The sequence below is a fragment of the Trachypithecus francoisi genome, unplaced genomic scaffold, assembly GCF_009764315.1.
Source record: "Trachypithecus francoisi isolate TF-2019V2 unplaced genomic scaffold, Tfra_2.0 Lachesis_group4, whole genome shotgun sequence".
Lineage (NCBI taxonomy): Eukaryota > Metazoa > Chordata > Mammalia > Primates > Cercopithecidae > Trachypithecus > Trachypithecus francoisi.
The window spans coordinates 113,913,313-113,926,050 of record NW_022681469.1 but is presented as its reverse complement, the minus strand read 5'-3'; the positions used below and the strand labels follow the sequence as shown (position 1 = coordinate 113,926,050).

Sequence of the window (12,738 nt, the reverse complement as noted above, 5' to 3'; positions counted from 1 at the left end):
CGGATGAGAGAGCTGTGCAGGATGTGGAATCATTGTCAAGTCTGCTCCAGGAAACCTTGGACTTTGATCAAGCTCAGCAGGTAAGATGCTTTAATAGTAGATTGTTCCTGTACGATGCCTGTTTCTCTGAGAAGCTGGGCAGTGAATGCATGTACTTGGAGTGAGGCCTGTGTACTGCAAAGCCTGTCTGAAGGACTGCTTTGAAATCCACATCAGAGATGGCCAGGTTCAACGCCTCAACTGCTCAGAACCAAAGTGCCCTCTGGTGGCCACTCCTGGCCAGGTCAAAGAGCCAGTGGAAGCAGAGTTATCTGCCGGTCATGGCTGCCTTCTCCTCCTGTCACCTTGGAGCTGGTGGCAGATGTGGTGTGCTGCCCCCGCCCGTGGGGGCCTGTAGGGTGTGGCTGTACCACGGGCATCTGCTCCAGCTGCAACTTTGCCTTCTGTACCTTGTGTAGACTGACCTACCACGGGGCCTCTCCATGTAAGGTGATCGCAGAGAAGTTAACAGACTTACAAAACGAATACCTGCAAGCAGATGAGGCCAAGACAAGATTTCTGGAACAGAGGTAAGGTGAGAGGGTGATTCAGAAGGCACTGCAAGAGATGGAAAGTAAGGAGTGGCTAGAAGAGAACTCGAAGAGATGCCCATGCTGTGGAGTTCCCACAGAGAAGTGAGGTGATGCCATGTACTGGCTACAGGCACTATTTCTGTTGGGTCGGCGTGGGTTCTCTCTCTAGCAGCCCCTTACAAACATTTCGCCAGCCCTACTTCACCATGTTGTAACCGGCTGTTTCATGCTTGGATGTGAATGGAGATCATCTTTTGTCAAGTACACAAAGTAACCTTGCAGGATATTACGGTACTATTCATTCACTCTTCCTGTGTAGAAGAGATGGAAGAACATGGCTTATATTTTCATCTGGTGAAGGTACATTCATACATTTTTTTTAATGTAAGTTGAGAAAAAATTTCTAAGCCAAAGGTTCGGAAAATGAAACTACAGAATATTAAATATTATAATGTGCCCAAAGTTCTGGAAAATTAACAATTAAATATTTATTTTCTTCCCCAAGCTTTAGGTAAGGAGAAGAGGGGTCAAGAGTTAAACTTAGAGCCCTTCTGTCTCCGGGAAGCACCCGTAAGACACTGTGTTGGAGCTCCCTCAGGACTACTCCCTACAACTGGGGTGGGTAGAAAAGCCTTATGGAAATTATACTGAGAGCCTGATTTACTTCATGTTACTCACATTCCTTCCAGCCTAGGTTTCTGCCAAGTCAGTCCTCTTTGGAGGGAGCCATTTACTCTGTAACCGACTGGAAGGTCCAGTGTCATTTTGATCTACTGCTTTTCAGAATAGAAACTTACAATAATTAAAAAAAAAATTTTTTTTAATACCACAGACACTGTGGGTCACTTGATATTTATTAGTGGTGTATGTGGTCCACTGGTTTCAGCTCAAATCTTGAATTTAGTGATAGTGACTCAGGAAGAATTTAAGTTCGATTCAACTTTCCTGGGGCACTAGAGCCTAGACTTAAGGTGACTTGTCTTTGCTATGTTTGTTCCACATTCTTTCTTTACCTTCTGTGTGTGGGGACAATTTTAATATTAATTCCAGCAACACATGATTTTATTTCCTCTGCTGGACTAGGAGAAAGCCTAATACATTTCCAAGCTGAATGTTCCTGAATTATCTGCATTTTGAGCCTGTCTATACCACTGTAGTTCCACTCTTAACTTTCTGAACTCTTTTTTTTTTGAAGATCTTCTCTAACAGGCTATGGGAATTTGGCTTCCTACCCTAATTTTTTTTTTCTTTTTTGCAACAGCAGTGTTTCGGGTGATAATTTTGGACTGATACCTACTCCTTTTTCTGGATTTTGTTGCCTTTTTGAAAAACTGTCTTTCCTTATAGTTAGGTGAGTGGCTTGGTAGTAAAGTAAGATTTTTTGGAAAACAGGACAGAAAAACTGAACCACAGCTTGAGAATATATTCTTTTTTGAGGTAGAGTCTCACTCTGTTGCCCAGGTTGGAGTGCAGTGGCGCGATTTTGGCTCACGGCAACCTCCGTCTCCCAGGTTCAACCGATCCTCCCACCTAAGCCTTCCGAGTAGCTGGGATTACAGGCATACACCACCATGACAGGATCATTTTTGTATTTTTAGTAGAGACGGGGTTTCGCCATGTTGGCCAGGCTAGTCTTGAACTCCTGACTTCAAGTGATCCACCCGCCTCGGCTTCCGAAAGTGCTGGGGTTACAGACGTGAGCCACCATGCCCACCAAGAACATACTCTTTTCTCGTACTTTGTCATTGAAAATTGAGGAATCACTTTTAACTGTTTTAGGTGTGTGTCCAAAAAGTCAGCAAAGACTTATTTCTGGACTGTCAAAGAGGACGCTTAATCTTAAAAATAAAATTTAAAATCATCTTAAAATTAGAACAGAGTTGCTGCTATTTATTCTGTCACCAAGGCAACTAATCACATTCTTAAATTGTTCAGCATATAACATATTATTAAGAGGAAAAAGGTCACAGAATAGCATCTCTTCTTTTTACCTGGGCTAGTGACTGAGCTTAGGTTTGAAGGCCCGTATTTTGTTTTAACCAGATAGTTTCATGGGCTTCCATTCAGGACATTTTGTATAAAAACTGAAGTTAAAGAATAAGTTGAAGATAAGAAATGAAAATTAAAATGATTTGTTCTACAATTTTAAAAACACAGTAATTAAGCTTTTAAATGTGAATGATTCAACGTTTCTTTCACCTCTGGGAAACTGTACCAGACAAATCTTGTTTTCACACAACAATCACCCATGTGCTGACACTCGAGAGGTGAAGGCTTGGGGAAGTTACTAAGGCAGCTGAAGCCACATCCTGGGACCAGGGGCTCTCAGTGCGAGCCTGGCAAGACAGCCTGCCATGCGCTCCTCTGCTGGGGCGCCCGCAGGTCAGTGGGATGGAGGCTGAATGAGGAGTGAGAAGCAACATGTTCTAGACAGCACGAGAAGCAGCTGTGCCTGTGTGCAAGGCCATGGACGCGGGTGTGTACAATGGGATGCGGGTACGCAGATGTGATGTGGGTGTGTAGATGGGACACAGTGCATACGCGGGGACACGCCTGTGTAAATGGGATGTGGGTGTGTATGATGGGATGAGGGTAAGTACATGAGACATGAGGATGAGGGGATGCAGGTGAGTGGATGGGGTGTGTGGACTGGACGGGGGTGTGTAAATGGGACGGGGGTGCGTGGATGGGACGGGGATGCGAGGATGGGACGGGGGTGCGAGGACGGGACGGGGGTGCGAGGACGGGACGGGGGTGCGAGGACGGGACTGGGATGCGAGGATGGGACGGGGGTGCGAGGACGGGACTGGGATGCGAGGATGGGACGGGGATGCGAGGATGGGACGCGGGTGTGTAGATGGGACGGAGTGTGCACGATGGGACACGCGTTGTGTAAATGGGATGTAGGTGTGTATGATGGGACAAGGTAAGTAGATGGGATGCAGGTATATAGACGGGACACGGCGGTGATGGGATGCGGGTGATAGGATACAGGTGAGTGGATGGGGTGCATGGACGGGACGTGGGTGCGTAAATGGGACATGTGTGCGTGATGGAACGGGAGTGCTTGGATGGGACGGGGGCAAAGGATGGAACGGGGGTGTATAGATGGGGGGCGGGGGTACTGTGGGGTGAGGATCCCTATTTGACAGAGGAAGAAACCTGGGCTGAAGGAAACTGGACTCCTTTCCCTCACATCACAACATAAGAGGCAGAGCCAGGAGTTAAGCTGTGAGTCTAGGAAAATGCATTAACCTGAACTACAGACAAGCATTGAAAATACATCTCCCTATCACGATGCCCAGAGTCCACAGTGAGCTTGCACTTAGCTCGTTACTGCAGGCCCTGCCCCTATAAATCCTACTGGTTCACCCGGCACCATCTCCTACTGGCTTACCCAGACCCGGTCTTCCATGGGCCCACAGGACCCTGTCTCCCACCGGCCCACCAGATGCTGTCTCCCACTGGCTCACTAACACCGTCTCCCACCATCCCACCTGGTGCCGTCTCCTAGCGGCTCACCTGACCCCATCTCTCACCAGCTCACCCAGCACCGTCTTGCACAGGTTCACCAGGGCTCAGTCTCCTACTGGCTCACACTAACACTGTCTCCCACCGCCCCACCCTACACTGTTTCCCACCAAACCAAGTGAAGGAAGGGCCTCAGAAAGGCAGGACGGCAGAAGGGCAGTGTGGCCTGAAACCTTCTACCCCGTCTTGGATCCTGGCAGCTCCTGTTCCAAACCTTGACCCCTCATTAGGGAGAAAAACATGTGGTCACAGCTATGCACTCTGAAGTCTGCACCGTGAACAGTGTAACCAGTGTGCCTCGTGCAGTGACCAGAAAACCAACAATCTAATCAGCTTCGACACCAAAACCGGAGGAAATCAGCGTGCACAATTCTCCCTACGGAAGGGAAGGAAAATCGAGACTTACCCGTCGTGAACTGGCCTTTCAGCTTCTGAAAGACAGGGTCTTGTGCAGTGGCCTGCGCCCGCCTGGCCAGAGACTCGGAGGCTGCGCTGGAGAACATGGTCGAGACGTTGGACACATTCTCCAGGCCCACCCCAAACGTGCTCACCAACTTCTTGACAAAATTGAGAGTGTGGGGGGTGATTTTAGCATCGGACACCGCTCCGCTTTTCTCAAACGCCACGGAGTAACATTTCGCCAGGCCCTGTTGGAGCTGCCTGAGAACCTGGTAGAAAAGAGCCAGAGACAACTGACAAACACAGCCCTCCACTCCAGAACCAGCAGCCAAAAGCGCCCGTTGAGTGCGGCCCTCCCAGCCCAGGGTCATCTCTGCACCCCCCAGCAGGACCCACACACAGCAGGCGTGAAGTCGGCGTGTGCGAGAAACGGGATGCCTGTGTGTGCCGCATGGGAGCAGGTGCTTTTCACCTTGGGGAGTAAGTGCCCTGAGCATTAAAAAACAAAAACGGAAAAGCCCCACTTTTTCGGATCATACACCCGTCTGCAATTAGCCACAAAACCCCTGTATTTTCAGGCAGCTGTACTGTTCCCACTGTGTGTCTGCATGCACGCATGAGACTTCACAGCAGTAAGGAGCTGGCCCCACGGCTCAACCGGGTAAGCATCCGGGCAGTGAGGCGTAGACGATTTTGTCATCAGCGGAAGCCAATGTTATTAAGGAAGTGGTCTGACTGCTGAAAAGACCCCACATACCTACAATTTCCCATCTCTGGAAATTATAACCCAGTTACTCACGCCACTACTTCTGCTCACAGCTGGTTAACAGTGGCACTCAGGTCAACGAGCTCAGAGAAGTGAGCACAGCCAGCATTTTAACAGCAAGAAGCAGCTTCCTCAATTCCACCCTCTTTTATGTCTTCTGCTTCGAATCTTTAAGGCTGTATTAGTGTGCGGAGATAGCTATTTGCCTGGTCCATGGTTAAGTTCAACAACAAATATATAAAAGGACCGGCAGCTAAACCTCAAGGGAAGAGAATCACAGAAGCATACAGAATGCCATGTCCCCTCTACAAGAAGCCACCATGTGCAAGATCAGAGCCAAATACCTCTTCATGCCAATTTTCTCTGAACCAGACCATCTGATCGACGATGCCTTCCAGGGAAGACAGAAGGGTGGGGTGGAGCTCTCGCTGCATGTGCATGATTCGGCTGCAGCGCCACATGGGTGCTGTTGCTCTTATGGGCCCTGGATCTGATGCAGAATGGGACTGGTTACCCACTGAACTTGGCTGCTGCTGTCCAGAATCTGAGAGCAACACACACAACGCCAGTGTCAGCGCAAAACCGACAGACGCCAGGGCTCGGAGCACTGCAGGACCCATGGGCCAAAGGAGCGCTGGTTCCTGCCGGCGTGTGAATCCTCACAAGACTGCTTCCCCAGGGACTGCGTGGGAGAAGGCCCAGGTTCTAGGCGTAGGTGCGCTGAGGGACGCGGGAAGGGACAGCGCAGTTGTCTACAACACGGCTTCAATCCGTTCCATTAAATAAACCCATGTATGTGTTTCAAAGGATGCAGCTGTGACAACACGCCGCCTGGTAAGTCCTTGAGGGCGCACAAGGGTTCCCTGAGCACTCCTTTTAACGTTTCTGTTAGGTCTGATCATCGTAAACATACATGTTTAGAAAAATATCTCATAGTATGTTACACGTTCCTTGCTACTATGAACTCAGAGATCTAAAAGTAGTTAATAGGAAACTGGTTTGGAAAGCCAAGCCAATTGCAAAATACTGCTTTTGAAAAATATGGTCATTTTTCCCTGTGAGATACACTGCAGAGCCCTTAATGACAATTTTTTTCTGAATTTACCTCTCTACACTTAAGTCTTAAAAGTAAAAAACCTTAATTTGCAAATGACCAAGACATGAAGCCACCTAGGGAGACTGACTCTCCAGAGGTTAGAGCTGAAAAGTGCCATGCAGCCCTCATTCACCGCCTCTCGCCAACCAAGCACGGTCCACGGCCCTTAGGAGATTCAGCATTGAAAACAAGGGGCAGTGAACAGTCATCTTGTTAAAGTAACATGGTTAGTGGGTACCTGAAGCCATCAAGCAGTTGTTGCTTTGCATACAAGGGCTATTCAATATAGATTAAAAGTCTTACACTGTGAGTGAGATTTCACCAACAACTGGTAAGATTGACTTCAACGCTGATTCTTCTCACAGCTGGAGATACTCCTCATAACTTCCACACACACACACACACGTACCTGGCATCTGTGCTGTGTATCGGGATGCACTTACTACTAAGGAGGAAGGTAAACTTTACAATTTTCTGAAGCTGAAAATTTCACATATTTTCTCTACCTATAGATCAAATCACTGGGATAAATGAACGCCTGTTACATCCTGGCAAAAGAGAGACTACTCAGATCAGGCTTTGCTTCCTGCCTTACAGTGCTGCCCACTGAGGACAGACTGGCCATGGCTAGGAGTGAGCTGCAGGGCAGGGGGTGGCCGTGGTGGTCTGTCTGGATGTGGGGCACCCCCTGGAATAAGCCCTTCCTGGCCTGGCCTGCCGGCCCCACCCGAGACGTACCGCTCTTGTAGCGTTCCCGCTGTTCTATTTTCAGGGTCAGGTATAGGGTCCGGATGGGAAAGTAGACCGCTTGGGGATACACGCGTCCAACCTGCTCAGAGACAAGACATCATAAATAGTGCTGCTCTCCACTGAGCTATGGATAATTTGTACTGAAAATAACCAATGTCAAGTCAGAAACAGGTGTCTGATCTGCCTCTGGAACAAGAAAGCAAATACTACAGCACTGATCTGACGCACAAGGCCAGGTTCAACATCAGGCAAAATGTTTACTTCACTTTATTTTTTATTTTATTTTATTTTTTGAGATGGAGTCTCGCTCTGTCGCCCGGGCTGGAGTGCAGTGGCCGGATCTCAGCTCACTGCAAGCTCCGCCTCCTGGGTTTACGCCATTCTCCTGCCTCAGCCTCCCGAGTAGCTGGGACTACAGGCGTCCGCCACCTCGCCCGGCTAGTTTTTTGTATTTTTTAGTAGAGACGGGGTTTCCCCGTGTTAGCCCGGATGGTCTCGATCTCCTGACCTCGTGATCCACCCATCTCAGCCTCCCAAAGTGCTGGGATTACAGGCTTGAGCCACTGCGCCCGGCCTACTTCACTTTAAAAGAGCCAAGACACATCAACACATGCATTTCATCAACTCCACCCAAGAACTGTGAGTGACAAGGAAACCACGCTTTCCTTCCAGGCAGTAAATCTGAGGAAGGCAAAACGCACGTGTCCCCAGATCTCACTGAAGCAAATAACAAAACATACAAATACCAGCTAATCTTTCTGTCAGGCACAATTCACTGTGGATTGTGAACTAATTCCATTATCAAATAACTTTATTCTGCATAACTGCAGCTGGGAGGAGATGGAGAGATGTCCGTTTCAGTTAAGAAACTCCCGTTTTATAGAACTGGAGTTCTGTGGCTGACAGGATAGTACCATGTCACTTGGATCCTTCAGAATGTGCCCATGAAATGAAGGAAGGAATAACATCTAAGCTATCACAGGCACAGGCAGCTGCTCTTGAACCTGAGATATTCCACGAGTGATGAGACCAAGTAGGTTGGATCTGCACCCTGAGGGTAAGCACTACACAGAATGCTGGGACTGAAAAACACAGCTGCCTCCTCAGCGAAAACCAGGGCATTGTTCAGGTCCCACACAGCACAGGTGGTGCTTGCAGGAAGGAGCCAGAAGAATGGGTGGGCAGAGCGTGGGCCCAGCTCCTTCCTAAAGACCTTCGCGGACACCTGTGGTACTTCATGATTTTACAAAAGCAAGCACAAAGGCGCTGTGTCCCAAACCTCACTGCGGCCATGCTTATGCCATTTCTGGTCCTCTGCCTGGATCGTTTCACGGGAGAGGGATATCCTGGAACCATTCTCGAGAGATGGTTACGAGAGCCTTTCCAGAGGGCCCTGGCCTGTCCACTTCCCCAGCCCTGCCCCACTGCCCTCGAGAACTGTGCGTTCCTTATGACGCATTTCAACTGTCAAAAGGACGACAGCCACAATCACGGGAATGTTTTAGTTTAAGGGCAGCTCCGAAGAGCTCCCAGCATATGACAAAAAATCAGAGGAAAACTACCCATCAGATTCAGGGCTCGCGGTCATTCTCAGGGTACCCAATGGCAATTGTACATTTTAGTACAAGTTTATTTTACTTGCATTATATATGGGAAAATATTTAAGAAATTACAATTTGAACACTGAACTGCTTTATTAGCTATTTCAACTGACATATTCTTTAATAACTTTTAATTATGCTTTATATTAAGTAATATCTAGATGATTATGTCTTTCCAGCTCTTTAACTTATTTTTAATACTTTGAGCACTCAAATTTCTTTCTGGGAAAAAAAAGAAGGCAGAATGAAGACACAATGTTTTGTGCACGTAAACAGGGCCACCCTGCTCTTCCCACCTGGCTAATGAGATTCAAGAGCAGCTTTCCCTCCGAGCCCACCAGGCAGGTGAGCAGCTGTGGGATCCAGGCCAGCCACTGGATGGGTGGCACACCAATGCAGTACTTGTCAACGGCATCTGCCAAAGTGTTTTTGTCATCATCAAAACTCAAAAGCCACAGCACCTGAGACAGAAGGAGAAATTCTAGAGTTGAATGACAATTCTGAAGCCCTCAAGCAAGAGACTTTTTCCCCAACATTACAACACTGTAAAAAGCGGCTTTACTGGCCATGTAAAAAAAGTATCTGTAAGAGGGCCAACATTATTGCTAAACTTAACATAAATCTTACAGTATATATAACCTAAAATTTAAATACAGATTTTTCTCTTTAGTTTGTTTTGTTATTGAGACAGTCTTGCTTTGTCACCCAGGCTGGAGTGCCGTGGTGCAATTTTGGCTCACTGCAACCTCCACTTCCCGGGTTCAAGCGATTCTCCTGCCTCAGCCTCCCCAGTAGCTGGGACTACAGGTGCACACCCACCACGCCTGGCTAATTTTTGTATTTTTAGTAGAGATGGGGTTTTGTCATGTTGGCCAGGCTGGTCTTGAACTCCTGACATCAAGTGATCCACCCACCTCGGCCTCCCAAAGTGCTGGGATTACAGGTGTGAGCCACCGCGCCCACCCTTTTAATGACAATTACTCACTGATCTAATCCACTGGCTAGCAGTGAACAGTGACTAACTGTAAGACAGCAATAGGCAGATGCCTGGGGCCTGCCCACCCCTTAACTCACACTCATTATCTTATCCAAACACAATGAACTTTTGCTAAAACTCTCAGATGCTCATCACCCTGGCATCAGGGAGGCCACAGGCTGGCAGCCAGGTGTCCGTGGACGACTGAAACAATTACATCTGGGTGTAAGCAACCATGAGTCAGGCACTGAGGCAGCACATGTAGCTGTCTCTGTAGTCGGCTTTAACCACCATGTGCTGGTGTACATTCCAAATTTTTACGTTAAATCAAGGAATTCTAAAAAATCCAAACCTTTAATGAACAAAATAGGAAAGGGAACAATTTATTCTTGGGTTTCCTGCTGGAATTAATTCTGGATTTTATCTGTCTGCTTCTTGGGGGAAGACAGGAAGCCACATGAAGGAGGAACCTGAATGTCAAGTGCAGTGAGCACGTGGGCGACACCCACCCTGAGCTCAGGGCTGCCGGCGGTGGCGGGGGGGAACCATGCAGAGAGAAACCCACAACCACCCCAGCATGCCGGCTCTGTGGCTGTGCTGACAGCGGCCCTGCAGGGGAGGGATGACAACCTAATGGGCATCCAGGAGGGAAGTTCTAGCTCCACATCCCCTCCTCAGCCCTCTGTTCCGTGTGAGCTCCCACAGGCAGTGCTAGACTCAGGCTCTAGGTGAGGCTTTGCCACTTGGAAGTTCTGGGGCCCTAAGAATGTCCAGGCCTCAGTTTTCTCAGCTTTAAACAGAACTGTGAAAGATGCTTTGAAGAGTAATGAGGATTAAGAGTTAAGGTATGAGGCCGGGCGCGGTGGCTCAAGCCTGTAATCCCAGCACTTTGGGAGGCCGAGACGGGTGGATCACGAGGTCAGGAGATCGAGACCATCCTGGCTAACATGGTGAAACCCCGTCTCTACTAAAAATACAAAAACTAGCCGGGCGAGGTGGCAGGCGCCTGTAGTCCCAGCTACTAGGGAGGCTGAGGCAGGAGAATGGCGTAAACCCAGGAGGCGGAGCTTGCAGTGAGCTGAGATCCGGCCACTGCACTCCTGTCCGGGCGACAGAGCGAGACTCCGCCTCAAAAAAAAAAAAAAAAGAGTTAAGGTATGAATCATGCCTCACACCCAGCATGGATGAGTGAATTGTAGCTAAATTTCGGTCCATATCTGAAGGCGACCGATGACCTCTGGTCAAAGCTCATTTATTCGGTCTCACCTTGGCTAAGTATTTCCTCGATTTGCTCTCGTTTTGATGCCGGCAGGCGTGCAGGTAGCAGGTGATGGCAGACACGCCCAGGTGCAGCTGCCGCTCCTTCACGAAGATGTTCTCCAGGTAGTCGCCCCACATGGCCCAGGCTTTCACCAGCACATCGTGCATCTGCACGGCTGCAGAGAAGGCTTTGTTTGCCTCCTCGGACCTGTCAGGAGACAGAAAACCGAAATGCGTATGGTTTTCAACTGAAGCGAGCTTCACGTAACCTGAAATTGACCAGTATAAAATGAACACTGCAGGGCACTTGGTCCATTCGAAATGTTGTGCAACCGCCCCATAAACGGTCACTCTGAGCCCCTCCCACTCCAGCCCCTGGGAACCTGCAGTCTGCCTCCTGTCTCTGTGGACTGACCGGTTCTGCACATTTCATATAAACTGATTCATACATCATGTGATCTTTTGAATCTGGCATAGTGTTTTCGAAGTTTATCCATGTTGAAGCCTGTGTCGGTACTTCATTCTCTTTAACAAGTGAATGACATTCCATTGCATATATACACCATAAACATTTTGTTTATCTGTTCATTCGTGTTGTTTCCACATCTTGGTTACTGCAAACAGTCCTGCTACAAACATTCCCAAACAGGTATCTGTTTGTTTCAACACTTCTGGGTGTACACCAGGGAGTAGAAATGCTGGTCACGTGGGAACTCTATGCTTACTTTGTGTGGAACCATCAAACTGTTTCCACAGCAGTTACTCCGCTTCACTATGACACCAGCAATGTACCAGACATAGCAAGGGAACTTCAGACTCATGTGCTTTATGATACAGATGCAAACATCCTCAACAAAAATGAGCAACCCAACTCCGGCAGTGGATTAAAAGGATTATCCGTCATGACCAAGTGGGATTTATCCCAGCAATAAGGGTGGTTCAACATGGGAAACAGAAAAGTCAATATAAATAAAACCAATCAATGTGATATATGACATTAAAAGAATGAAGGAAAAAAAAAACACGATCATCTCAGAGGACAGAGAAAAAGCCATTTGAAAAAAATCCAACATCCTCTCATGATAAAAATACCCAGCAAACTTAGAACAGAAGGGAAATTCCTCAAGCTTATAAAAGACATCTACAAAACACCCACAGCTAACATCATACTCAAGGCTGAAAGACTGAATGGCTTTCCCCAAGAGCAAGAAAAAGACAAGGATCTTGTCTTTTTAATTCAGCACTGTACTTAAGGTTCTAGTCAGGGCAATTAGGAAGAAAAAGAAATAAAATGCATCCTTACTGGAACAGAAGATGTAAGTCCATCTCTACCTGCAGTTGACAGGATCTTATATGCAGAAAAGAAGAATCCCCAAGAAGTAATTAGAGAAATAAACTCAGCAAGGTTGAGAAATCTAAGATCAATACACAAAACCCCGGTATTTCCAAATGTTAGCAATGAGCAATGTGAAAATGAAGCAAACGGCTCCATTCATGTGACAATATTGAGGGATAAATTTAACATAAGTGCAAGACTTGTACACTAAAATCTATAAAACATTGTTGAATTAAACTAAAGAGGACCTAAACTAGTGGAAAGACATCTTGTGTTTACACACTGGAAAACTTGCTTAAGATGGCAAAATACTCACAAACTGATCTCCAGATTCAATGCAATCTCTATCGTAATTCCAACTGTTTTGGCAGAAATACATGAAAATAACCTAAAATTCATATGGAAATATAAGAGACTCTATATAGATCCATGGAATAGAAGTGAGAGTCCA

The 12,738-nt window shown here is 47.5% G+C and overlaps 1 protein-coding gene across 13 annotated transcripts in view; it reads right to left on the bottom strand.

The window, feature by feature from the left end:
* The window catches only part of TRRAP (transformation/transcription domain associated protein), a 134,889-nt gene that overhangs the window by 13,811 nt on the left and 108,340 nt on the right, over nt 1–12,738 (bottom strand). For 10 of the 13 annotated variants that reach the window (XM_033191761.1, XM_033191765.1, XM_033191768.1 and 7 more), the window contains 5 exons: nt 10,958–11,159; nt 9,012–9,176; nt 7,103–7,193; nt 5,613–5,812; nt 4,510–4,771 (listed from right to left, as the gene is read on the bottom strand). In XM_033191761.1, coding sequence (XP_033047652.1) covers nt 4,510–4,771; nt 5,613–5,812; nt 7,103–7,193; nt 9,012–9,176; nt 10,958–11,159 — 920 coding nt within the window. The remainder of the gene's footprint in view (nt 1–4,509; nt 4,772–5,612; nt 5,813–7,102; nt 7,194–9,011; nt 9,177–10,957; nt 11,160–12,738) is intronic. The other 3 variants (XM_033191769.1, XM_033191772.1, XM_033191767.1) reach the window with 1 other exon arrangement.